This window comes from Chamaea fasciata, unplaced genomic scaffold (assembly GCF_029207755.1).
Source record: "Chamaea fasciata isolate MVZ Bird 193981 ecotype frontalis unplaced genomic scaffold, bChaFas1.0.hap1 SCAF_5, whole genome shotgun sequence".
Lineage (NCBI taxonomy): Eukaryota > Metazoa > Chordata > Aves > Passeriformes > Sylviidae > Chamaea > Chamaea fasciata.
In genome coordinates, this window is record NW_027094090.1 from 416,402 (window position 1) to 442,241 (window position 25,840).

Here is a 25,840-nt window from a genome sequence, read left to right on the forward strand (position 1 = left end):
AGCAGGGGACACAGGGTGTGACAGGGGGTCACAGGACAGGGGACACAGAGCAGGGGACACAGGGTGTGACAGGGGGCACAGGACAGGGGACACAGAGCAGGGGACACAGGGTGTGACAGGGGGTCACAGGACAGGGGACACAGAGCAGGGGACACAGGGTGTGACAGGGGGTCACAGGACAGGGGACACAGAGCAGGGGACACAGGGTGTGACAGGGGGCACAGGACAGGGGACACAGAGCAGGGGACACAGGGTGTGACAGGGGGTCACAGGACAGGGGACACAGAGCAGGGGACACAGGGTGTGACAGGGGGTCACAGGACAGGGGACACAGAGCAGGGGACACAGGGTGTGACAGGGGGTCACAGGACAGGGGACACAGAGCAGGGGACACAGGGTGTGACAGGGGGACACAGGGCAGGGGACACAGAGCAGGGGACACAGGGTGTGACAGGGGGCACAGGGTGTGATGGGGGACAGGGATGGGGCAGGGGGACACAGGACAGGGGACACAGGGTGTGGCAGGGGACACAGGGTGTGACAGGGGACACAGGGTGTGGCAGGGGACAGGGACGGCGCCCCCAGCCGCGCTCACCGGGCCTCGGCCGCCAGCAGCTCGTCGTAGTGGGCCGAGCGCTGGTCGTCGTCCTGCCGGTAGCGCAGCACCGTGGCCAGGCCCTTGCTGACCAGCGCCTCCGCGATGTTGCTGCGGGAACGGGAACGGGAACGGGAATGGGACCGGGGCGGGAACTGGGGCAGGGAGACCCCAATCCACCCCAATCCCATCGCAATCCCACCCCAATCCCATCCCAATCCCACCCCAATCCCATCGCAATCCCACCCCAATCCCATCGCAATCCCACCCCAATCCCATCGCAATCCCATCCCTATCCCACCCCAATCCACCCCAATCCACCCCAATCCCATTCCATCCCATCCCAATCCACCCCATCCCAAGGGGAACACATCCCACTTCTCTGGGCACACTGGGGGTCTTGCACTGGGTTCATTCCCACCGGGAGAAGCCACCCAGGAGCATCCCAAAAACACCACCCCAAAACTTCACCCAAAAACGCCCCCAGCCCAAACCCAGCAGGCTCAGCATTCCCAGGCCTCCTCCTGGAATTCCCAATCCCAGCACTTCTTTCCTGGTTTCTGAGGGGGGGGGGGGGCACCCTCCCCAGATTCCCGCCCAGACCGGAGGGGTGGCGGCCCCCAGCCCACGGGAATCTCCTTGATTCCACCTTCCCACGTTTTTCCAGGAAAGAAGTTGGGCACCAGTTTGGGGGGGCTTGGACAATGAGACCCCCTCCCTCCATTTCCAGGGAAAGGGGCTTGGAGCAGCCTCTCCCAGTGAACTGGGATTTCCGGGATCAGCAAAGGGGGGGGGCTGTGCAAGGCAGGGATGAATCCATCCCATCCCACTGCTTCAAGCAAATCCATGAATTCTCCTCCGCCAGCACATCCCTAATTCCCTCCGTATCCCCAAAAAAGAGCGGATCTATCCAGAGGACGGAGGGACTGATCCCTTCCCGAATCCCGGGTGTGCCTCTTCTTGAGGAGGGGGAAGGGCAAATCCAGCACCAGGAGCTGAAATTAGGTCTCGGAGCACGGGGAGGAATCAAAAAAATTCGGGATTGACGAGCAAGGGAATTGCTGCAGCTGGAGCTGCTGCGGCAGCCTGGGAATGCCGAACACCGGGAATGGGCACTGCTGGGAATGCCGAGCACTGGGAATGGGCCCTGCCGGGAATGCCGAGCACTGGGAATGAGCACTGCCGGGAATGCCGAGCACAGGGAATGAGCACTGCTGGGAATGCCGGGCACTGGGAATGGGCACTGCTGGCAATGCCAGGCACTGGGAATGGGCACTGCCAGGAATGGGCACCCCTGGAATGTTCAGCAAGGAGCGGGAGCTGGGGGAGGCCAGGGAAGGATCCCGGTGGTCCCTGACATTCCCCATCCCAGTCAAATCCTGCTCCTCATCCTGAACACATCCCACTCCCCATCCCAGGCATTTCCTGTTCCCACTTCCCATCCCAGCTGCATCCTGGAAAAAGGGTGTGGAACAGTGTCCCCTGCCCTCTCACTGGAGAGCCTGGACGCTCTGGAGTTTTCCCAGCTCTCCCAGCCATGAAATCCGGCTGCTTCCCAGAGCCAAAACACTCCCCCCGCAGGCTGGAAATCCCGGGAAGAGCTGAGAGTCTTTTTGGGGTTCAGGGGTTTTAAGGTTCAGAATTCCCGGGAGCACTGTGGGAAGCGGGGCAAGGGAGAGGGAGACAGGGATAACGGCTCTGAGAAGGAATTCCAGTCCACGGATTCCACATCCTGCTCCAGCCTGGCTCCCCATTCCCAGCTCCAAACAAAGCCCTGGAATGGAGCCGGAGCTGTGGGCCAGAGGGAAGGAGCAGCCCACAGTTAATCCCAGATTAGAAACTGGGAATACGACGGGAGAAATCTCCTTGGGATGGAAAAGGCCAATTTGGGAACTTCAAGCCAGAAATGTCCATCTCGCAGCTCCTTTCCCAAAGGAAGTTTTAGAGGGGTTTCATCCCACCCGAGCTGGTGCCCAGCATGGACCGGGATCGAGATTGGGATCAAGGTTGGGATCAGGGCTGCCAAACCCATCCCAGCCCCCGAACTCCATCCCAAACTGCAGCAGCCGGCCCCGCTGCCCCAGGGAAGGGAGCCCCCACTCCCGCTGGGAATTGCGCCTGGAATTACAGCACAGGGCGCTCCTCAAGTGTGGGCTTTGGGATTTCTAGGAGCTTTTTTTTTTCTGAGGATGATGCAGGATGCTGTGGGATGCTACGGAATGGTGCAGGATGCTGTGGAGAGCTGTGGGATGCTCTGGGATGCTGTGGGATGCACCAGCGTTCCTAGGGGAGGGATCAGGTCCAAAACTTGGAGGAGATGGAAGGGGGAAGTGGGATGCAGGGATCCCGGGATCCAGGCAGCGACACGAGCAGGGATAGACAGGGATGCAGGCAGGGATCGAGCAGGGAAAGGGGCTGGGAGAAGGGCAGGGATCCAGCAGGAGAAGATGGGTTTGTGCTCCAGGCCCCCCAGCTCCCAGTGCCCGGAGCTGGGATCGGGGCTGGGATGGGGGATGGGATCGGGGCTGGGATCGGGGCTGGGATCGGAGCTGGGAGCGGGGATGGGATCGGGGCTGGGATCGGAGCTGGGATCGGGGCTGGGATCGGGGCTGGGATCGGAGCTGGGATCAGAGCTGGGATCAGAGCTGGGATCGGAGCTGGGATCGGAGCTGGGATCGGGGCTGGGATCAGAGCTGGGATCGGAGCTGGGATCGGAGCTGGGATCGGGGCTGGGATCGGAGCTAGGATCGGGGCTGGGATCGGGGCTGGGATCGGGGCTGGGATCGGAGCTAGGATCGGGGCTGGGATCGGGGCTGGGATCAGGGCTGGGATCGGAGCTGGGATCGGAGCTGGGATCGGGGCTGGGATCGGGGCTGGGATCGGGGCTGGGATCGGGGCTGGGATCAGGGCTGGGATCGGGGCTGGGATCGGAGCTGGGATCGGGGCTGGGATCGGAGCTGGGAGCGGGGATGGGATCGGGGCTGGGATCGGAGCTAGGATCGGGGCTGGGATCGGGGCTGGGATCGGGGCTGGGATCGGGGCTGGGATCAGGGCTGGGATCAGGGCTGGGATCGGAGCTGGGATCGGAGCTGGGATCGGAGCTGGGATCGGGGCTGGGATCGGGGCTGGGATCGGGGCTGGGATCGGGGCTGGGATCGGGGCTGGGATCAGGGCTGGGATCGGGGCTGGGATCGGAGCTGGGATCGGGGCTGGGATCGGAGCTGGGAGCGGGGATGGGATCGGGGCTGGGATCGGAGCTGGGAGCGGGGATGGGATCGGGGCTGGGATCGGAGCTGGGATCGGGGCTGGGATCGGGGCTGGGATCGGAGCTGGGATCGGGGCTGGGATCGGGGCTGGGATCGGAGCTAGGATCGGGGCTGGGATCGGGGCTGGGATCGGGGCTGGGATCGGAGCTGGGATCGGGGCTGGGATCGGGGCTGGGATCGGAGCTAGGATCGGGGCTGGGATCAGGGCTGGGATCGGAGCTAGGATCGGGGCTGGGATCGGGGCTGGGATCAGGGCTGGGATCAGGGCTGGGATCGGAGCTGGGATCGGAGCTGGGATCGGAGCTGGGATCGGGGCTGGGATCGGGGCTGGGATCGGGGCTGGGATCGGAGCTGGGATCGGGGCTGGGATCGGAGCTAGGATCGGGGCTGGGATCGGGGCTGGGATCGGGGCTGGGATCGGGGCTGGGATCGGAGCTGGGATCGGGGCTGGGATCGGGGCTGGGATCGGAGCTAGGATCGGGGCTGGGATCAGGGCTGGGATCGGAGCTAGGATCGGGGCTGGGATCGGGGCTGGGATCAGGGCTGGGATCAGGGCTGGGATCGGAGCTGGGATCGGAGCTGGGATCGGGGCTGGGATCGGGGCTGGGATCGGGGCTGGGATCAGGGCTGGGATCGGAGCTGGGATCGGAGCTGGGATCGGAGCTGGGATCGGAGCTAGGATCGGGGCTGGGATCGGGGCTGGGATCAGGGCTGGGATCGGGGCTGGGATCGGAGCTGGGATCGGGGCTGGGATCGGGGCTGGGATCGGGGCTGCAGCTCCTGCCCTGGCTCCCGCCCCGGCGCTGCCGTGCCTAGAATTCCAAGCAGGCTCAGCCCAGCCCAGATGCCGGGCGGACACTCCAGGAGGACAAGCCAGGCTTTATTCCCTGCTCCATCCCAGCCTGGCAAAGGCCTCGGGACACAGACCCTGCTCTGTTCCACCCCCGGCATCCCGGGATGCAGCCCCGGGAATGGCACGGGCACTGCCGGAACATCCCGGGAATGCAGGGGCAGCTCTCCCAGCCCTGGAGGAGCAGGGAAGCGCAGCTCTCCCGGGTTTTGCAGGGAAGGAAGGGAAGGCAGGGAAGCGCAGCTCTCGCAGCCCCTGGATCAGCGAGGGAAAGGCAGCGCTGCAGCGCTTTGGGCGCTTTCCAAAATAGCTGCTACCGGGAAAAAAAACTGGGAAAGCAACCAAGGGCCTATGACAAATCCTCCCTACGCAGCTCCCGGAGCCGCTGCCAGCCGGAGGCTCGGCCTATCCACAGGGATGTGCCCAAGGCCCGGCCTATCCACAGGGATGTGCCAGGGGCACCGGCACCCCGTGCCCCCGGGGGGGAAAAGCCACAAATTCGGGCTGAGGGGAAGCTCCTCTGGAACACTTCCCACTCCCGAACCTTCTCATGGAGAAGGGAAACTGGGGAGGGGTCCTTCGGGAAGGACAAACATCCCGGGATACACAGAGGGGATGACTCCTCCCCTCCGGGGGGAATCTCATCCCGATATCCCCCAAAACCGATGCAGCTTGGGGGGCAGGCATGGGGAAGACAGGCAGCGGCATCCCAACATATCCCACAGAATCCCAAGGCTGGGGTGCCGGGAACGGGGGCTGATCCCAGGCCAAGAGGGGAGTGAGCCACCCTCCAACCCCACAGAGGCCTGGCGGGGCGGGAATTCCGGCCAGTCCCTGGGATGACTCACATTCCGCCAATGGAGACGGTGGCACACGTGCGCTCTGAGAAGGCCGGCACGGTCTCGGTGGCGCTGCTGGCGGGGCGGATGTAATCCACGGAAACGTTCACCTGGAACAGGGACACGGCTCAGTCAAACCCCGGGATCAGCCAGCCAGGCCCTCATCCTCATCCTCGTCCCATCCCCATCATCATCATCCTCATCCCATCCTCATCATCATCATCATCTTCATCCCATCCTCATCCTTGTCCTCATCGCAACCCCCATCCACATCCTCATCCCCATCCTCCATCTCACCTTCATCCTCATCCGCATCCACATCCCTGCCCCTGTCCCTACCCTCATCCCTATCCACATCCTCATCTCCATCCCACCCTCATCCACATCCCCATCCCATTCCCATTCTCATCCTCATCCTCATCCCCATCCCATCCTCGTCCCCATCCCATCCTCATCCACATCCCCATCCTCATCCTCATCCACATCCCCATCCCATCCTCGTCCTCATCCCCATCCCATTCCCATCCCCATCCCCATCCTCATCCCCATTCCCACATTCCCACTCCCAGTCTCCAGCCCCTCTGCTCTCCACGTCCAGGGAACGGAGCCAGTGGAGTTTCCCAGTGGTTCCGGCACCACCGGAGCTCCCAGGCAGGACAAGATCCCAGTCGGGATCCCGGCACTGCCAGGCGTCCCCAGAGCCCCGTGGGGATCCCCAGGTGCGGCGGCCCCGGCGTATCCCGGTTTATGGATACGACATTCCCGCCAGGACAGGGGCACGGGGCTGTCCCCGGGAATCTGCGCCTCTGGAAGGGATGGGAAGGGCTGGGGCAGGGCAGGGAGAATCCCAGGAATCCCACAGTATCCCCACGGCTCCGACACAGCGGGGAGGGATCGGGACAACGCTGCCATCACCCCGGATCCTGGACAGGGACTGGGAACATCTCGGGGGCAGATCCCACTGGATGCATCACCTCCCACGGCACCAGGGCTTGGGATGAGCTGGGACGTCCAGGGAGGGACCAGGGAATCCTGGAATGGTTTGGGATGGAAGGGACCCCAGAGCCCCGCCAGGGCCACCCCTGCCATGGCAGGGACACCTCCCACTGTCCCCGGCTGCTCCAGCCCCAGTGTCCAGCCTGGCCTTGGCCATTCCAGGGATCCAGGGGCAGCCACAGCTGCTCTGGCAATTCCAGCCCGGGCAGCAATTCCCAATGTCCCAATGTCCCATGCAGCCCTGCCCTGCGGCAGTGGGAAGCCATTCCCTGTGTCCTGTCCCTCTGTCCCTTGTCCCCAGCCCCTCTGCAGCTCTCCTGGAGCCCCTTGTGGCCCTGGAAGGTCTCCCTGGAACCTTCCCTTCTCTAGGGATCAGCCCCCAGCAGTTCCCAGCATCACATCCCACACCCACAGGCGCCATTTCCGTGCCAATCCCACCCAATCCCACCCCACTGCTTCCCCAGGGAAGCTCCGGCCTCGATGCTTTCCCGATAACCCGGGAACACCCCGAGGCTCTGGGGTAGAGGGTGACACTGGGGTGACACCGGGGTGACACGGGGGGAGGTGGGGATCTCGGGGGACACCCCAGGGCTGGACTTGGCCTCTCCGGACTTTCCCCGGGCCTGCTCCCATTCCTGCTCCCGCTCCCATTCCCGTTCCGCACGGCCGGAGCCGTGCTGAGCCAAAGGCAGCCAGACAGGCGAGGCAGGAGCATCCCCGAACCCCTCCAAAACCTCGGCTCATCCCGAAAAACCGCTCATTAAAGCAACATCAAAATGCAAAAAAGGTCGGAGCGTCTGGCAGGGCGCCGGAGCCGCGGCTTTTCCGCGCGGAGAGGGGGCTCCGGCAGGAAAGAGCCAATTAAGGGGAGCGGTTACAGCGATTCCTCGCAGCAAAGCTCCCGTCGGAACCACTGGAGGGGAAAAAGAGACGCCGATTACTCCGAGAGGCAGGTTGGGAATTCAGCTGCTCCGGGGCTTTCCAGATGTCTGGCTCGGGAGCGGCTGGCGTGGGAAACACCTGGCTCGGGACGCGGCACCGGGAACGGGGAGCGGCGGCGGCGGAGCGGCCGGGGGGGACGGGGGATCCCAGAGCTCGGGGAGGGAGCCGGGGAGGAGTCAGGAGAGGCTGGGATAGGTGGGGTGGGGTGGCATAATGGGATGGGGTGGGGTGGGATAATGGGATGGGATGGGGTGGGATAATGGGATGGGATGGGATGGGATGGGATGGGATGGGATGGGATGGGATGGGATGGGATGGGATGGGATGATGGGATGGGATGGGATGGGGTGGGATGGGATGGGATAATGGGATGGGGTGGGATGGGATGGGGTGGGATGGGGTGGGATGGGATGGGATAATGGGATGGGGTGGGATGGGGTGGGGTGGGATGGGGTGGGATGGGATGGGATAATGGGATGGGGTGGGATGGGATGGGATGGGATGGGATGGGATGATGGGGTGGGATGGGATGGGATGATGGGGTGGGATGGGATGGGATGGGATAATGGGATGGGGTGGGATGGGATGGGATGGGATAATGGGATGGGGTGGAATGGGATGGGATGGGGTGGGATGGGGTGGGATGGGATGGGATGGGATAATGGGATGGGGTGGGATGGGATGGGGTGGGATGGGGTGGGATGGGATGGGATAATGGGATGGGATGGGGTGGGATAGGATGGGATGGGATGGGATGGGATGGGATGGGATGGGATGGGATGGGATGGGATGGGATGGGATGGGATAATGGGGTGGGGTGGGATAATGGGATGGGGTGGGGTGGGATAGGATGGGATGGGATGGGATAATGGGATGGGGTGGGATAACGGGATGGGATGGGGTGGGATAATGGGATGGGATGGGGTGGGATAATGGGATGGGGTGGGGTGGGGTGGGATAATGGGATGGGGTGGGATGGGATGGGGTCACCCCTCAGCAGCAAAGCCCCGCGTTGTGTCCCGCCGCATCCCAGTGGCCCGGATGTGCCCAGGGGCAGGAAGGCCCCGCACAGGGGTCCGGCCAGGTCGGATCCGCGGCACAGCGACAATGGGATGAGGTTGCACAGGGTCGGGTGGAGCCCTGCCACAGGGTGTGGCCGCCCCTGCATCCCTGGAAGTGCTCACGGCCAGGCTGGACGGGGCTTGGAGCCACCCAGGACAGGGGAAGGTGTCCCTGTCCATGGCAGGGCTGGAACCGTTCCGTGAACCCCTCGGATCACACCAACCCCGTGCAACGCTCCAGACACGGAAAGCCGGGAAAGGCCCTGGGGGAGCTGCAGGGACAACACCCGGGATCATCTGGGGGCAGGGCAGGGTCCGTGTGACACCAGATGTGGCCCTGTCACTGTCACCGGCACCCCACAGCTCCGGGGACAGGAGGCAAAGCATTCCCGGGCTCCGAGGGGGACGTGCCCACGGAGGGGCTGGGAAGGGCTGGGGGTGCAGGGACCCGCCGGGACCCCAGGGCCCCGCTCCCCCCGGAGCAGCCGGAGCCGCGCCTGGGCGGCTTTCCAAGGTCAGCTGCAGTCAGGGTAGATTAAATCACTCCGGCAGCTCCGCTCCCGGGAGCGCATCCAGCCCGGAACAGCGGCACCGCACGGGCTGCGAGCGGCCGCCGCCACCAATGTCACCCACGGGGACCCCACGGGGACCCCACGGGAGCCGGCACTCGCTCCCCGGGATCACCAGCACAGAGCTGGGGCACCAGGATACGGCGCGAGCGGCACGGGGTCCCAGCGACACGGGCCCTGGCCTTGTCCCCAGCGTCGGCGTCCTGGAGAGGTTGTCCCCAGCTCCTTGTCCCCAGGGCGTGGCCCCTGCCACCCTGTCCCCAGCTGGTCCCAAGGTGGGCTGGGGGCACCCCCCGCGGTCCTGTCCCAGTTGCAGCCCCACTCTGGGCTGGGGGGACACAAGGGGACATTCCGGGCACGTCCCCTGCGCCAGCCTCAGGACGTGTCCCCACCCCAGGGGGGACAGCGGGGGCAGGGACGCCCCCCCGGGGCCTGCCTGGAGAGGGGTGAGGGGGGCTCATCCCCCCGGGAAGCGCCGGGAGCTGCCCCACCTTTGGGATGGGGAGGGCGGGGTGGGCTCGGGCCGTGCCGCCGCCATTCCCTCGTCCCACGGGGGGCTCCGAGGGGCCGCGGGGACACGGGGGGGGGCCGGGGGGGGACAGATGGGGGGTGGGTGGCAGCCCAGACCTGCCGGGCTAAAAATACCCCACCCGCCCGCGGATCTCCCGGCCCGGCGGCGTCACCCGCTCCCGGGAATATTTTTACTTCCCTGGCAGCTCGTGCCGGGTGGAAGGGCCGGGGGGGGGCGGGGGGGGCTGGGAAGGGGCTGTCGGGGGGCTCGGGGGGGGGGGGGCTGGGTGCCCCCCGTGTCCCTCCCGTGCCGGGAAAGGTTCCCGGAGACCCGGCGGGGGGCCTGGAGGTGGGAGCAGGAATGTGCGGGATGATCCCGGTGGGACGGGGGCCTGCAGGAGGCACCGCGGGCAGATCCAGGGACGCGTTTTCCCTCTGGAGCAGCGGCTTCCCTCCCCAGGGCCGGCTCATCCCAGCCCCCCACCGCGCATCCTGCTGCGGGCACCGGGATTTCCTGGGAACGGCGAGCAGGAGCCGGCCGCGCTTCCCTCTCCACCTCTCTCCATCCTCCTCCCATCCTCCCTGCTGGAAAAGGCCGGGACGTGGAAGGAGGATGCTCCACAGCAGCCCCCGGGAGCCTCCAGCGCCTCCGGCACGGCCGGCAGCGGATCCAGCAGGATCCGAGCTCCCTCCTCCGTGCCGCGGAGCCCCCGGGGCAGGATTGACCTTGGAGCGGGATAACCATGGAAGCGCCGGGCTGGGAAGCGCCGGGGGAAGGGCGCTGGATGCAGGGAAAGGAAAGACGGCGGAATTTGGGGATGGTTACAGCGGGAAAGCGTCCCGTTCGCCTGTGCCCCCCCCCCGTGCCGGAGGCAGCCCACCGCAGCACCGCGCGGGCTCCGAGCGCAATCCGGCCGGGAAAAGCTGCGCTCCACAACAGCTCTCCCGGCTCGGCTCCGAGCGGCCAAATCCTCCCCGGCAGCCAAATCCTGCCCGCTTCCGCACGTGGAAGCGGCGGGTGACGCAGCCGTCCCCGTGACGCTCCAGAGCTGGCGAAGCTGCCCCGGCTCCCGCACATTCCCGGGCACATTCCCGGGAACGGCATCCCGGATCCCGGCGCGGCGCGGCTTCCCGAGGGATGAGACCCCGGTGTCCCCAAGCCCGGCTGCACCTGGGATCTTCCCGGAATCCCTCCCCGGGCAGCGCTGCTGTGCCGGGCTCTCCCCGCACTTTCGAGCTGCCGCGGCACGCAGGAAAAATTGCCCGACATTCCAGAAATCCTCCTGCCTGCCAAAGCCTTCCCCCTCTCATCCCGGGACTGGGATGGTGTTCCCAGGGAGAAGGTTCTCCCTGGTCAAACCCATCCCTGTTTTATCCCAGGTCTGATCCCCAGCAGGGCTGGCACTGGGAGCGATGCCGTTGGTAACGCCAAAAAGAGAATCCCTGGGAGCATCCCTGGGAACATCCCTGGGAGCATCCAGGTGCCTCTGAGGGGACCAGACAGGAGGATGCCCTGGAAAACCACCGGGAAAACACTCAGGGCTCTGGAGATGGGCAGCATTCCCAGTTGGGATCAGCCTTCCCGAGAGGGATGGGGTGGGGATGGGGCACAGGGATGGATGGGACAGGATGGGACAGGATGGGACACAGGGATGGGACAGGATGGGACACAGGGATGGGACACGGGGATGGGATACAGGGATGGGACACAGGGATGGGACACAGGGATGGGACACGGGGATGGGACACGGGGATGGGACACGGGGATGGGACACGGGGATGGGACATGGGGATGGGACATGGGGATGTGACAGGACGGGACACAGGGATGGGACACAGGGATGGGGTCCTGGGACACCCCAGCGAGCCCCTCCTTTCTCTCCCCGGGAGCAGCTGGCAAGGACAGGGCAGCATCACTTCCATGCACACGGAATATTCATCCCGGAGCTCTGCCTTGCCGGCTCCCTCCATCCGAGCGATTAATCCCAGAGTTAATTAGGGAAGAGCCACGATCCATCTCCCGCGCCCGGCGCAATTATCCGGAGCGGCTCCACGGCGGAGCGCGATCGATGGGCGGAGGAGCCGGCCCTTCCCGACACGCTCCACAGATTTATTCCACAAATCCATAGTGGCCTGGGCAGCCGGGGGCCGGCTCCGGTTCATCCCGTGCCGCCGGGCAAATTCCAGCGGCTGGGAAGGATACAGCGGCACAGGAGAGCCAAAAACCCCAGATCCAGCCTCCGTGTGCCGTGAAAATCCCAGCCTGGAAAACTCCCGCTGCTCAGGAGGGAGAGGGAAAACGCATTGCATTCCATCTCTTCCCGGGGAGCAGGGAATTCAGAGGTGGACTCCCACATCCCAGCTCCTCTCCCAAGTGGAACTGAAGGAGATGGACGCTCCTTCCTCATCTCCCCTTGGTGCTTTCTCCAGAGGGAATTCTTTGGGGAAGCAATGGCAAGGCTGACCCAGCGTTCCAGCAGGACGCGATGGGGAGGGATGTGGCAAAGGGATTTTGGGATGAAGCCCAGGGTGGGTGCACGGCTCTCCAGTCACGAGCTGTGGCTGGTGCCGGAGCAGGAAATCCCTCGGGGAGGTTGGAATGGATGGAACAGGCAGCAGGAGCTCCAGCAGAGCTCCGGGAGATCCAAATCCCATCCCTCAAGGCTCCTGCCCACGCCACTGGAGAGGGATGAGCTGGAAGAGCAACACTTCCAGGAAGACCAGTGACTGCCAGTGAATCCCAAGCCCCTGGAGCTGGGAATGGCCGCTCTTTTCCCCCTCTCCCTATTTTTCTGGAATACCCGGGCAGGCTCCGAGCTGGAAACATCCAATTAGGCACCGGCGCAGCCCCGACGAGCGGCGACGGCCGCGCCATGAAGGGAATTGATTTTATTCGACCGTTTTATGAGCATTGGAAAATTGCATCCGGAGCGTGCGCTCCGCTGGTTAACACATTCCTCATTCCCGGAATTGCTCCGAACCAGCCTCGGAAAATATGCCGGGGAAACAAAGGGAGAAGCGAGGCGGAATTCCCAGGAAACGGGGAGGGCAACCCCTCGAGGCTTGGGGGCATCCTGGAATTTCCCATGGAGAGGCTCCGTGTTGTCTGTATGGAGCCCCAGGGCGGCACCGGCATCGGACTCATCCCGTCCTTCATTCCCTCATCCTCAGCCTTGTCCCGTCACTCGTCCCCTCATCCTCATCCTCGTCCCATCACTCATCCCCTCATCCTCATCCTCATCCTCATCCTCATCCTCATTTCATCACTCGTCCCCTCATCCTCATCCTCATCCCACCACTCGTCCCCTCATCCTCATCCTCATCCCACCACTCATCCCCTCATCCTCATCCTCATCCCATCACTCATCCCCTCATCCTCATCCTCATCCTTGTCCCATCACTCGTCCCCTCAGCCCATCCTCGCCCGCTCCCTCTGTACCTTCTTCCCGATGAGCTTCTTGCGCAGGAATTCCCGGGCCTCGAACATGTAGGGAATGTCGTAGAGGGGCCTCAGCTTCCTGTTCTTGTCCTGCCGAGAGAGGGGACGCAGGTCAGGGGGTTCCCAAATCTCCTCTCCCGCATCAGCATCGCCCCCCCACCCTCTCCCAGGGTCCCAATTCCCCTGAGCCCCGAGGGGATCCCAGGATAATCCCGACGTCCCTCCGGAGGAGCTGCCGGGTCGAGCATCTCTGAGCGGCAGCTCCAGGAGGGAACGGGATGGGACAATGGGAATTTGGGGCGAGGGTGACACCCCGGGGTGTCCAGCCCCTGTCGAAGGGGGTCTCCTGGAGTCAAATCCCTGCAAAGGCTGCGCAAAATGGGGAGATTCCCAACGGAAACCGGGATTCGAACCGACAGTGCCCAACACGACCCAACACAACCCAGTGTAACTCAACATGACCCAAAGTGACCCAGGGTCACCCAATGTGACCCAGCGTGACCCAATGTCACCCAGTGCCACCCAACGTGACCCAACGTGACCTGAAGTGACTCAACGTGACCCAAAGTGACCCAACACGACTCAGTCTAACTTAACATGACTCAAAGTGACCCAACGTGACCCAATGTCACCCAACGTGACCCAACGTGACCTGAAGTGACTCAACATGACCCAAAGTGACCCAAAATAACTCAATTTACCATGATTCAAAGTCACCCAGTGACCCAATGTCACCCAATGTCACCCAACATGACCCAATGTGACCTAAAGTGACTCAACACGACTCAATCTAACTTTACATGACTCAAAGTGACCCAGCGTGACCCAATGTCACCCAAAGTGACCCAATGTCACCCAATGTCACCCAACACGACCCAATGTGACCCAACACGACCCCACACAAAGTGGCCCAGCGTGACCCAACGTGACCCAGAGTGACCCAACAACACAAACCAACGTAACCCAAGCCAAACCAGCCCAGCCCAGCCCAGCCCTGCCCCGCTGGAGGACGGCCCTGGGCAGTCGCCGTGGGCACGGCTCCCTCGGCCCTCCCCGGGCTGGGGAGGAAATCATGGACAAGAGGGAGAAGAGGCCAAAGCAGCCGGAGATGGAGGAGCGGAGTGAGAGGGGAGCGGGAGCGGGCGGACACAGGCGGCGGCACTCGGCTCCTCCCTAACGCACGAGGCTTTGGCAGAGTTTACTGTCCTTGACGCTGCTCATGCCCAGGCTGCTCCCCGGAGACGGGCCCTCCTCCGGCCGCGCCGTGCGGCCCTGCTGGCACCGGGGATGGGAACGGGATGGATCCAGAGAGGGGATCCCGGGAACCCACAGCCAGTGCCGGGGATGGGAACGGGATGGATCCAGAGAGGGGATCCCGGGAACCCACAGCCAGTGCCGGGGATGGGAATGGGATGGATCCAGAGAGGGGATCCTGGGAACCCGCAGCCAGTGCCGGGGATGGGAACGGGATGGATCCAGAGAGGGGATCCCGGGAACCCGCAGCCAGTGCCGGGGATGGGAACGGGATGGATCCAGAGAGGGGATCCCGGGAACCCGCAGCCAGTGCCGGGGATGGGAATGGGATGGATCCAGAGAGGGGATCCCGGGGAACCCACAGCCAGTGCCGGGGATGGGAACGGGATGGATCCAGAGAGGGGATCCATAAATCCTGTGGCTCCAGGATCTGAGCAGGGCTGTTGTAACATCTCCCCTTGGAGCCCCAGCATTCCCCAGGGCCAGAGCACACCTGGAGCTGCCCCCACTCCAGGGAAGCTGGGACATTGGTGTGATGAATTCCTCACTCCCCAGTGCCACGGAACTGCCAGCACTGCTCCACGGGAAAGTCACCAAGCGGAGAGGGAGGATTCACCCCGGGGGAGCCACAGGGTGGGCTCAGCCCCTGCTTCGGTACCTCCAGCCCCCCCAGCAGATCCCAAAGCAGATCCAAGCCCTGGAGCTGTGGGAGCTTGGAACAAGCACGGAGGAGCAACCATGGCCCCACCGGCCTCTCCCTCTGCCCCTGGAGCATTCCCCAATCCTCGGGGTGGTTCCCGGATCCTTCCATCAGTGGGATCTGAGCGATCCGGGCCCCGAGACGCTCCCGCCCTCGCCAAGGTCACGGCGGAGCTCCGGCACCGAGCGCGGCCCCGGCGCGGCAAAGCCCTGCGCAAACACTAATTAATCCTCACTAACGAACTCCAAATTTATGGCTTAGTTAAGTGTCTGTCTGGCACAGGCTGTTAAATCCCTAATCCCCTCCCGCCGGAGCGCGGAGCGGGACGGCAAAGCCCTGGGTGGCCCCGGCACCTCCCGGCACTGCCGGGGGCTCGGGGGCCGGCAGAGAATTCCTAAAGGAGCCCTGGAGGCCGGACCTGGCTCCTCCCCAAAGCTCCAGCGGGTCCTGCAGCCACTGGGACCACCCCGAAAAGGCACTGCCCCAAAAAGGGACCACCCCAAAAAGAGATCACCCAAAAAAAGGACCACCCCAAAAAGGGACCAACCCAAAAAAGGACCACCCCAAAAAGGGACCAACCCGAAAAGGCACCATCCCAGAAAGGGACCACCCCAAAAATGGAACCATCCCAAAAAGAGACTATCCCAAAAAGGGACCACCCCAAAAAGGGACTGCCTCGAAAAGGCACCACCCTGAAAAGGAACCAGTCCAAAAAGGCACCACCCCAAAAAAGGACCACCCCGAAAAGGGACCATCCCAAAGAGGCAGCACCCCAAAAAGGCACCACCTCGAAAATGGAACCATCCCAAAAAGAGACTATCCGAAAAAGGGACCACCCCAAAAAGGGATCATCCCAAAAAGGGACCATCCCAGAAAAGGAACCATCCCGAAAAGGCACAACCAGCACAGGCCCCCCAGCACCAGTGCCACTCCTGTGCCATACCGCGATCCGCGGAGCCACCCTGCCGGTCCCGGGTGTGCCACCGAGGCGAGATCTGAGCCCTCCCCAAAGCTCCACCAGAGCAGCTCACAGCTCTGCAGCCGTGTGGGACCACCCCAAAATAGGGTCATCCCCAAAAAGAGTCACCCCAAAAAGGAGTCACCCCAAGAAGGGCCCACCCCAAAAAAGAGTCACCCCAAGAAGAGGTCAACCCGAAAAGGAGTCACCCTAAAAAGGGGTCACCCTGAAAAGGAGTGACCCCAAAAAGGAGTGACCCTAAAAGAGTCACGCCCAAAAGGAGTCACCCCAAAAAGGAGTCACTCCACGAAGGGGTCAACCCGAAAAGGAGTGACCCTAAAAAGGAGTGACCCCAGGAAGGAGTGACCCTAAAAAAGAGTGACCCCCAAAAGGAGTCACCCCCAGAAGGGGTCACTCCAAGAAGGGGGTCACCAGCACAGCCCCCCGGCTGCATCATTCCAGCCCCGGATGTGCTGGCACTGACCGAGCCCTCACATCCTGCTGCTGCTGCTGCTGCTGCAAAATGCCAATTCCCTTTGGGAATTCTCCACACACACACACGCGCGCACACACGGCCTGGCGGTGCCAGGAGCCGGAGAATGGGAACGTTTAAGTGCCCAGCCCAAACCGCGTCGACCGTTTGATGTCAGCCCCCATTAAATCCCGCCGTGTTGTCCCACACAAGCGACACCCCCGGCGCGGGGAGAGCGGCAGCTGACGGCTCTGGGAAGCCGTTCAAGCCCTCGGATGCTCCGCGGAGGTTTTGCAAATAAACAGGAAAAAATCAATGGAACGGCGGGAAGTTAACGGAGTTTCACGGCCGGCAAACTCCGGCAGCTCCCGACATGGAGGAGGATTTTGTTGGGTTTAACTCGTTTCCCAAGGCAGGAGTTGGATCCCAGCAAGGAATCACCTTGGAAGTCGTGGCTGGCCCCATCCCTGGAATGTTCAAATCCAGGCTGGACAGGGCTTGGAGCAGCCTGGGATAGTGGAAGTGTCCCTGCCCATGGTGGGACTGGATGGGCTTGAAGGTCCCTTCCAACCCAACCCAACTCATCCCAATCCGCTCTGGGATCCCCACGATTCCATGAAATGCCAGTCCCCGGCTCTCCTCGGCTGCTGGAGAGAGTCATCAGCCACTGAGAAGTTAATTAAGCCCAGGGATCTGAGGCTCACTTAATTAAAGGTGAGCAGCGAGGACGTCGCTCCATTAGTCGGAACTGCATCTTCAGGGAGCAGCTGGAGGAGGGAGGGACCTGCTCCTTCCCTCCCGGAACACCCAGATCCCAATCCCAAACGGGATGGGAACGCTTGGCTTCATCCCAGGCTGGGGAAGCCGGGCAAGAAAGCGACTTTTTGGTCCCAGTGAGGGATGGAGGAGCTCCAGAGGGGGATGAGAGACCCCTGAATTCCCGGAACACCGACGGGGGGGACAGGATTCCGCCTCTCCTGTCCAATTAACAGCGTTACGCCGGGCGGGAACTAATTAAGGCCTATTTCCAGGGAAGCAGCAGCCCTGGACCTGCTGCCAGGATTCCGGGGGGATTGGACGTGGAGTGTCGCATTCCCGGCTGCCGGGGGTCCCACTCCCAGCCTGGCCCCTTCCCAAGGGCACTGGGGGTGACGACGGATACAGGCACAGCTGGAGCGGCTGGAAACGCTCCGAGACTTGGGATGGCAAATCCAGCTCCGCATTCCAGGGCTCCCCAGGCGCTCCGCAGCCCCCGAGGGATCCCAGGGTGGGAGGAACCTGCTCTATTCCCGCTGTGGGAGAAGGAGAGGCTCCTGGGAATCTCGGGAAGCTGGAGCAGGGAAGGGGCGATGGCTCATCAGCGGTGTCACGCCACGCTTCACCCTCGGCTGAACCCGCCAGGGATGTGCCGGGTGGGAAATCCATCCTGGAGATCCATCCCAGAGGCCAAGACGGGGAACAGGCAGGGTCTGGAACACGCATCCCACTTATCCGGGGGTGCTGGGAGCAGGGGGAGCGGCCTGATCCCCCCGGGACAGGCCAGAGCTCCCAGCTCCCTGTGCAAGGATTTCGGGATTTTTCCCAGAATTCCAGCTGCCTGCACTCAAGGGGGGTCCCCGGCGGAGCCGAGGGGACCCAGAGCCTGGTGGCGCCGTGGGATGGCAGGTGGGGAGAGCCCCCCCCGTCCCTGCCAGCGCAATTAGGGAAGCTCATTATTTGTAAAGTAATTAGCGGAGCTAATCAACTCCCAGCGCCAGGGCGGAATGAGCGGGAGGAGAGCGGGAGCTGCCAGCTGGAAACGCCAGTGCTGAGAGCAGGGACAGGGACACTGCAGTCCCCAGGGTGGGGCCTCGGGCCGGGACAGAGCCCGGAGCTGGGGAAGGATCCCAGCCGGGGCAGGGAGGATCCCAGGGATCCCAGCCGGGGCAGGGAGGATCCCAGGGATCCAGGGAAGGGCGATGGCTCATCAGCAGTGTCACACCACGGTTCACCCTGGGCTGAAGCCGGCAGGGATGTCCCAGGTGGGAAATCCATCCCGGAGATCCGTGCCGGGGCCTCTCCAGCCTCTCCAGCCCTTCCAGCCTCTCCAGCCTCTCCTGCTCCCTCCTTGTCCCCACTCGCAGGTGACGCCGCCGTCCCCGAGAGCCACTCGAGTGACGGGAGCTGGGCGGCGCTGGTGGCTCTGGTGGCACTGAGGGACACCGGGCACAGCCAGGGCTGCTGAGAGCCACGGGACAACCGAGGCTGGAAAAGCCCCGGAGCCCACCGAGTCCAACCGACCCCCAGCACTGCTGAGGCCACCGCTGACCCTGTCCCCAAGTGCCACCTCCACAGGGGTTGAAATCCCTGCAGGGATGAGGACTGCACTGTGCCGGGGCAGCACAGCCCTTTCCAGGAGGGAATTCCCCAAAATCCACCCTGAGCCTCCCCGAGGCCGTTCCCTCTGCTCCTGTCCCTGTCCCCTGGCGGCACAGTCCGACCCCCCCGGCTGTCCCCTCCTGGCAGGGACTTGTGCAGAGCCACCAGGTCCCCCCTGAGCCTCCTTTTCTCCAGGCTCAGCCCCTTGCCCAGCTCCCTCAGCCCCTCCTGGGGCTCCAGACCCTTCCCAGCTGTGTCCCATTCTCTGGGATCCCAACCAAGCCGAGTCCAAACCCATGGAATCCTGACGGAAAGAGGCGCACCCAGATCTCCAGCCCCTGGAGCCCAGCGCCTCCATCTCCCCCAAACCAGCTCCAAAACCCGCGTGGGTTGTGGCCTGGAATTCCCTGAGGGCTCCATCCCAGGAATTGCCTCCTGAGCCACAGGAATGGCTTTCCTGGAGCGGGAACGCTCCACGCCCCCGGCACACGCTGCTCCCAATTAAGCAGCTTCAATTAATGAAGTTGTTGGTCTTGTCAGTGGGAGCTGCACCTGGAAGCGGCATCCTCTGGGAGCCGCTTCCCACAGCTTCGGGATCAGCCGGATCCGCCACCGGAGCTGCCCCATGCTGGGATCCCACTGCTGCCCACGACCCCAAACCCTGCCCGCCCTCCTCGTCCCTGGGGACGGAGCTCCACGGCACCAACATTCCAGCTGGGAGACCCCAAAGGGGGGTACAGGACCCCAAAGGGGGCTACAGGACCCCAAAAGGGGCTACAGGACCCCAAAAGGAGCTACAGGACCCCAAAGGGGGCTACAGGACCCCAAAAGGGGCTACAGGACCCCAAAAGGAGCTACAGGACCCCAAAGGGGGCTACAGGACCCCAAAAGGAGCTACAGGACCCCAAAGGGGGGTACAGGACCCCAAAGGGGGCTACAGGACCCCAAAGGGGGCTACAGGACCCCAAAAGGAGCTACAGGACCCCAAAGGGGGGTACAGGACCCCAAAGGGGGGTACATGACCCCAAAAGGGGCTACAGGACCCCAAAGAATGATACAGGACCCCAAAGAGGGGTACAAGACCCCAAAAAGGGGCTACAGGACCCCAAAGGATGATACAGGAACCCAAAGGATGGTACAGGACCCCAAAGGATGGTACAGGACCCCAAAGGGGGGTATAGGACCCCAAAGGATGGTACAGGACCCCAAAGGAGGGTACAGGACCCCAAAGAATGATACAGGACCCCAAAGGAGGGTACAGGACCCCAAAAGGGGCTACAGGACCCCAAAGGATGATACAGGACCCCAAAAGGGGCTATAGGACCCCAAAGGATGGTACAGGACCCCAAAGGGGGGTACAGGACCCCAAAGAGTGACACACGATCCCAAATGGGGAGTACAAGATCCCTAAAAGGGGGTACAGAACCCCAAAGTGGAGTACAGGACCGCGTGGCCAGGACAATTTGGGGTGGGAACAGAGACCCCAAAACTCCGGAGCGGGACAGCGCGGGCCCAGCGGGATTGGCTCTGCTCCCTGCTCGCTCCAGGACACGCTCCGTGCGACCATCCTCATCATCCTGGGCGGGGATGAAGGCCCCGGGATGCCGCAGGACAAATGGGAACGGCGGGGAAACGATGGAAGCGACGGCACGGAAACAAGCAGAGCTGCCTCAGCACAACCGAGAACTATAAATAATAAAGTTATAAATTATAGAACCCGGGAATCAGGGCAGGGGTTGGGTGGGAAAAGACCTCGGAGCCCCTCCAGTGCCAGCCCTGGCGTGGGCAGGGACACCTCCCGCCGTCCCAGGCTGGAGAGGAGAGGATCCAGGGAGAGTTTCCAGAACATTCCAGGGCCACAAGGGGCTCCAGGAGAGCTGCAGAGGGGCTGGGGACAAGGGACAGAGGGACAGGACACAGGGAATGGCTTCCCACTGCCACAGGGCAGGGCTGGGTGGGACATTGGGACATTGGGAATTGCTGCCCGGGCTGGGATTGCCAGAGCAGCTGTGGCTGCCCCTGGATCCCTGGAATGGCCAAGGCCAGGCTGGACACTGGGGCTGGAGCAGCCGGGACAGTGGGAGGTGTCCCTGCCATGGCAGGGGTGGCCCTGGGGGGCTCTGGGGTCCCTTCCCACCCAAACCATCCCAGGATTTTATGATTCCAACGTTCCTAGCTGAGGAAGAACTGGAGAAGAATCCCTTAATTTGGGCTGTGGGCACTGACAGGAGTGTCCCGAGGGGCTTGAACCCCTCTGGCAGCTCCGTGCCAGCCCCCGCCCGGCCCCAAAGCGCTCCGTGGGGGGAAGCGGGGCAGGCAGGGCCCTTCCCAAGGAATTAATGGGGGAATCAGCCGAGCGCGGCGCTGCCCGTTCCCGGGGGATTCATCACCCGGCACCGCTTGGCTCGGCGCCCCCTCTCCGGGGCTGACGAGGAAATTGAGACATCCCAAAATATCCGCTCCTTCCACGGATCACTTGTGCTCTTCCCTCCGTCGTTTCCCCACCGCAGCGCTGGAATTGGGCGTTAAACGAGCCTGACTTCCCCAGCAGCCCCGGGAGCTCCAGAAGAGCTGCTCCAGAGAGGCTGAGATCCCTGGAAAAGCTGTGCCAGCAGCAGCCCCGCTCCAGGCGCCCAGCTTCGCCCGGATAATCGGGAGACGCGGCTCCGCTGCCGCGGGGTTCCCGTCCCAACCGCTGGAATTCATCCACCCCCAGCCTGCGGGTCCTCCCTCTGCAATGAACTGCCCAGGAAAAAGGTGGAAGTCGCAGGAGGGAGTTGGATTTATGCAGAATATCCTTCGGCTGCTGGAATGCAGATCCTCAGCAGCAGGCACCTGGAATTGGGGCACGGCATTCCAGGTATCCCAAACCGGGCCCTTGGAATTGGGGATGTATCCTGGACACCCCAAACCGAGCATCTGGAATTGGGGGATGTATCCCGGACACCCCAAACTGAGCATCTGGAATTGGGGGATGTATCCCGGACACCCCAAACCGAGCATCTGGAATTGGGGGATGTATCCTGGACACCCCAAACCGAGCATCTGGAATTGGGGGATGCATCCCGGACACCCCAAACCGGGCATCTGGAATTGGGGGATGTATCCTGGACACCCCAAACCGGGCATCTGGAATTGGGGGATGTATCCTGGACACCCCAAACCGGGCATCTGGAATTGGGGGATGTATCCTGGACACCCCAAACCGAGCATCTGGAATTGGGGGATGTATCCCGGACACCCCAAACCGAGCATCTGGAATTGGGGGATGTATCCCGGACACCCCAAACCGAGCATCTGGAATTGGGGGATGTATCCCGGACACCCCAAACCGAGCATCTGGAATTGGGGGATGTATCCTGGACACCCCAAACTGAGCACCTGGAACTGTGGGATGCATCCTGAGCCCAGTCAGGGTTGGGAGATGCTGGCTCTGAGCTACCCCCAGCTGAATCTGTGCAGCCCCCAGGACGTCCCAGAGTCCCTGGATGTCCCCGAGCCCCCCGGAGCTCCCAGCCCCATTCCCGGCTCCCGAGGCTCCGTCCGGGATCCCACAGCTGGCTGCGACTCCAGCCCGGAAAGTGCGGCTGGAGGAGCCTCAGGGTGTGGCTCTGCGGGCGCCAAGGGGGACGCGGCTCCGAGGGCCACGCAGATTTTGGAATCCAGCCGCGGTTCGGCCGCTCCGCTCCCACAGAGAGGGAAAACGGGGTCAGCGCTCCCGGAACAGGGACGATCCCGACCCAGGGCCCGGCTGTGGGACGCTGTGACACCAGGAGATGCCTCTGCATCCTGAGACCGTCACCGAGGGGACGGGAACGGGCACGGGGACGAGGATGGAGCTGGCAGCTGCTGCCAGGCACGGCCATTTCAGGGCTCCGGGAAGAGCCCCCGCGCCGTCCCCGCTGTTATCCCGCATTTCAGAGGACAACTGCAGAGCCCGAGGGATGCGCGGCGGGGCTGTCCCTCCAGGCCCTCCCTGCCCTGGATTTGGGGTCGCGTGGGAGGGGGCTCCCTTTTGTCCCCGCTCCCTCCCGGCGCGTTTCGTTGCCGTGGATCCTCCCACGCGGCCCCGTGGGCAGCGGGAGCGGGGTCAGGGCAGGAATTGGGAGCGCTGGGATGTGGGAGCAGCTCAGAGGCCGGCCCGGGGCCGGAGCCGCACGGAGCGCTCCGAGCCCACCCGCACGTGACGGAGGGAAGGAGGAGAAGCAGCTGGAGAAAAGTAGGACAGCGGGGCCGGGAGCCAGGGAAGAGCTCGGAAGGATGGAGCTGCCTCCCCTCCGCGGGGCCTGGGACACGGGGACGCCCTGAGCTCTCACTGTCCCTGTCGTTGTCACCATCACTGTCACCCCCTGCCCTGCTCACAGGACACTCGGAGACCCCCGTGCCAAGCCCAGGGGGCTGCACTGTGCCGGCGGGTCCGGGAAAAGGCAGGATGGATCCGTGAGCCGCAGCACAGGCAGGATGGATCCGTGAGCCACAGCACAGGCAGGATGGATCCATTATCCATGGCACAGGCAGGATGGATCCATTATCCGTGGCCCAGGATCCCTGGCACAGGCAGGATGGATCCATTATCCACGGCACAGACAGGATCCCTGGCACAGGCAGGATGGATCCATCATCCCTGGCACAGGCAGGATGGATCCATTATCCATGGCACAGACAGGATCCCTGGCACAGGCAGGATGGATCCATTATCCCTGGCACAGGCAGGATGATCATTATCCATGGCCCAGGATCCCTGGTGCAGGCAGGATGGATCCATTATCCATGGCCCAGGATCCCTGGCGCAGGCAGGATGGATCTATTATCCCTGGTACAGGCAGGATGGATCCATTATCCATGGCACAGACAGGATCCCTGGCACAGGCAGGATGGATCCATTATCCACGGCACAGACAGGATCCCTGGCACAGGCAGGATGGATCCATTATCCATGGCACAGACTGGATCCCTGGTACAGGCAGGATGGATCCATTATCCATGGCACAGACAGGATCCCTGGCACAGGCAGGATGGATCCATTATCCGTGGCCCAGGATCCCTGGCACAGGCAGGAAGGATCCATCACCCCCGGTACAGACCGGATCCTCGGCCCTGGGCCAGTCCCTGGCACGGCCCAGGTCACCTCCAGCACGCCCGCGGTGACACTGGGGCCGTGCCAGGCCACGCCAGCCCCGTGCCAGCAGGGGCCCAGCCCTTCCTCAGCACCAAGCCCCGCTGCGCCTGGGCAGCTCCTCCACGGAAAGTCCTTTCCAAGGGTCCCCCGGCTTTGCCGCTTGCCCTGGGAATTTTGGGAGGTCCCGAGGTGCTCCCGGTGTCCCCAAGGATGGCCGGTGCCACCGGAGTCCAGGAACTCGAGCCGGGGGAAGGGGCTGGGGGGGGGGCTGCAGGTGCCAGCGAGGGACGTTCCCAATCCATCCCCCCCTCCATCCCATTCATCCCTGCCGTCTCCAAATGTCTGGCACTGAATCCCGCCGGTGCTAATGGAGGGGGAATATTCATGATTCCCGATTCTGGGAGCGGGCGCCGGCAGAGGTGCAGGAATGGGGGAGTTCCCACTGCTCCCACGGCTCCAAGCCCCGAGCGCTGCCGGGGCTGGGGGGGCTCCGAGCCCCCGAGCAGGGAGGGATGGGTGTCCTGGGATAAACACGGAGCCCTGGCCCGGCTGGGACCCCCTGTGACCACCCCGAGCCGGGAGCGGGACGGAATCGGCGGGTGGGATGTGAGCCTGGGCCAGGCCTCGGGGCCGGAGCTTCCCTGCCCTGTCCACGTGCGGATGGAGCTGCTCCTGGCCCCTCCCTGCCTCTCCGGGTGATGGCACCGTGTGGCCCAGCCCTGTCCCCAGCGTCCCCTCGGCCACCTGGGCCGGCCACCGGGCAGCGTGCCGGAGCCGTGCCCGCTTCCCACACGGAGCAGAGGCTCCCGAGCCGGGAGATGGGAGCGGAGCCAGCGCGGAGGCTCATCCCACGCTAAAACCGGGGATCGATTCCCGAGGCGCGAGGGCCGGAGCGCTAATTGCAGAGCTCAGCTCTGTGCCAGGACTGAGGCTCTGCTCCAATTCAGTGCCATTTCCCGTGCGCTGAGGAATTCCAGCAGCTCCCGAGGAGCTCAGAAGGTCAAAGCCGCACTCTCCCAGCAGCGTTTTCACGCTCATCCAGCCGAGCGACAAACAGCCGGGGCCGGGCAGGGACCAAACCTCTGGAGCGGCTCCCGGAGCGCGCGAGGCTGGAGCAGCATCGCCGGGAATGCGAGCTGGCAGGTGCCTGGATCTCCCTCCAAGCATCGGTGTCACAACACCAGGCAGGAATTACGAGAGAGGAATTACAGCGCTTAGTGGGAGGCGGCTGGGGAAGGATCTCGGCACAGCCCCATCCCCGGGGATCGTTCCTGCCACGCGGCACATCCAGGTCGCGGCGGCGGCAGCAGATGGGCTGAGCGGGGCCTGCTCGGAGCAGCGCGGCCCCGGGGCCTCCCGGAGCTGCTGCCTCATGGAAAAGCTGCTCCCTAATTGCTGGCAAGCTCCTGCTCGGCTCCCCGGCCGGCTCCGGGGCTGGCCGGCTGCTCCGGCACCAGCCCGGCTTCTGCTGCTCCAGCGCTCCGGGCTCGCGTCTGCTCCCGTTCCGCCGCTGAGCTGCTGCTCCCTGAGCCATGAGCAATTTCCTGGGATGCCAGCAGCTGTAATCCATACAGGAACCCAACCGTGCCAGCTCGCAAATGAATCCGAGCCGGAGCAGGCCTTGTACCTGGCGCTGGCAGCTCCCCTGGGAGCCGCCTCCGCCGCGTGTTTGGACATCTGCCGGCGGCCGGGGAGGGAAAACGCTCCGGAGACGAAGCGGAGGCGTCCCCTGGATGCCCCCCGGGCCGGAATTTAACACCCCGCGCTGCCGCAGTCCAGAGGCGCGGATTAAACACCCGAGGGCTGCTTTTCCAGGCACCAACGACTCGGGGAGCGGCAGGAGGCTCGGCAGCCGCAGATGCAAGCGAATCACTTTCCCCGAATCGCTTTCTCCCGGCGCAGCGCTTGCTGC

The 25,840-nt window shown here is 63.8% G+C and overlaps 1 protein-coding gene across 2 annotated transcripts in view; it reads right to left on the reverse strand.

The window, feature by feature from the left end:
• The window catches only part of SND1 (staphylococcal nuclease and tudor domain containing 1), an 82,318-nt gene that overhangs the window by 26,914 nt on the left and 29,564 nt on the right, over nt 1-25,840 (reverse strand). For both annotated transcript variants that reach the window (XM_066182576.1, XM_066182577.1), the window contains 3 exons: nt 13,068-13,157; nt 5,560-5,660; nt 596-706 (listed from right to left, as the gene is read on the reverse strand). In XM_066182576.1, the coding sequence (XP_066038673.1) occupies nt 596-706; nt 5,560-5,660; nt 13,068-13,157 (302 nt within the window). The remainder of the gene's footprint in view (nt 1-595; nt 707-5,559; nt 5,661-13,067; nt 13,158-25,840) is intronic.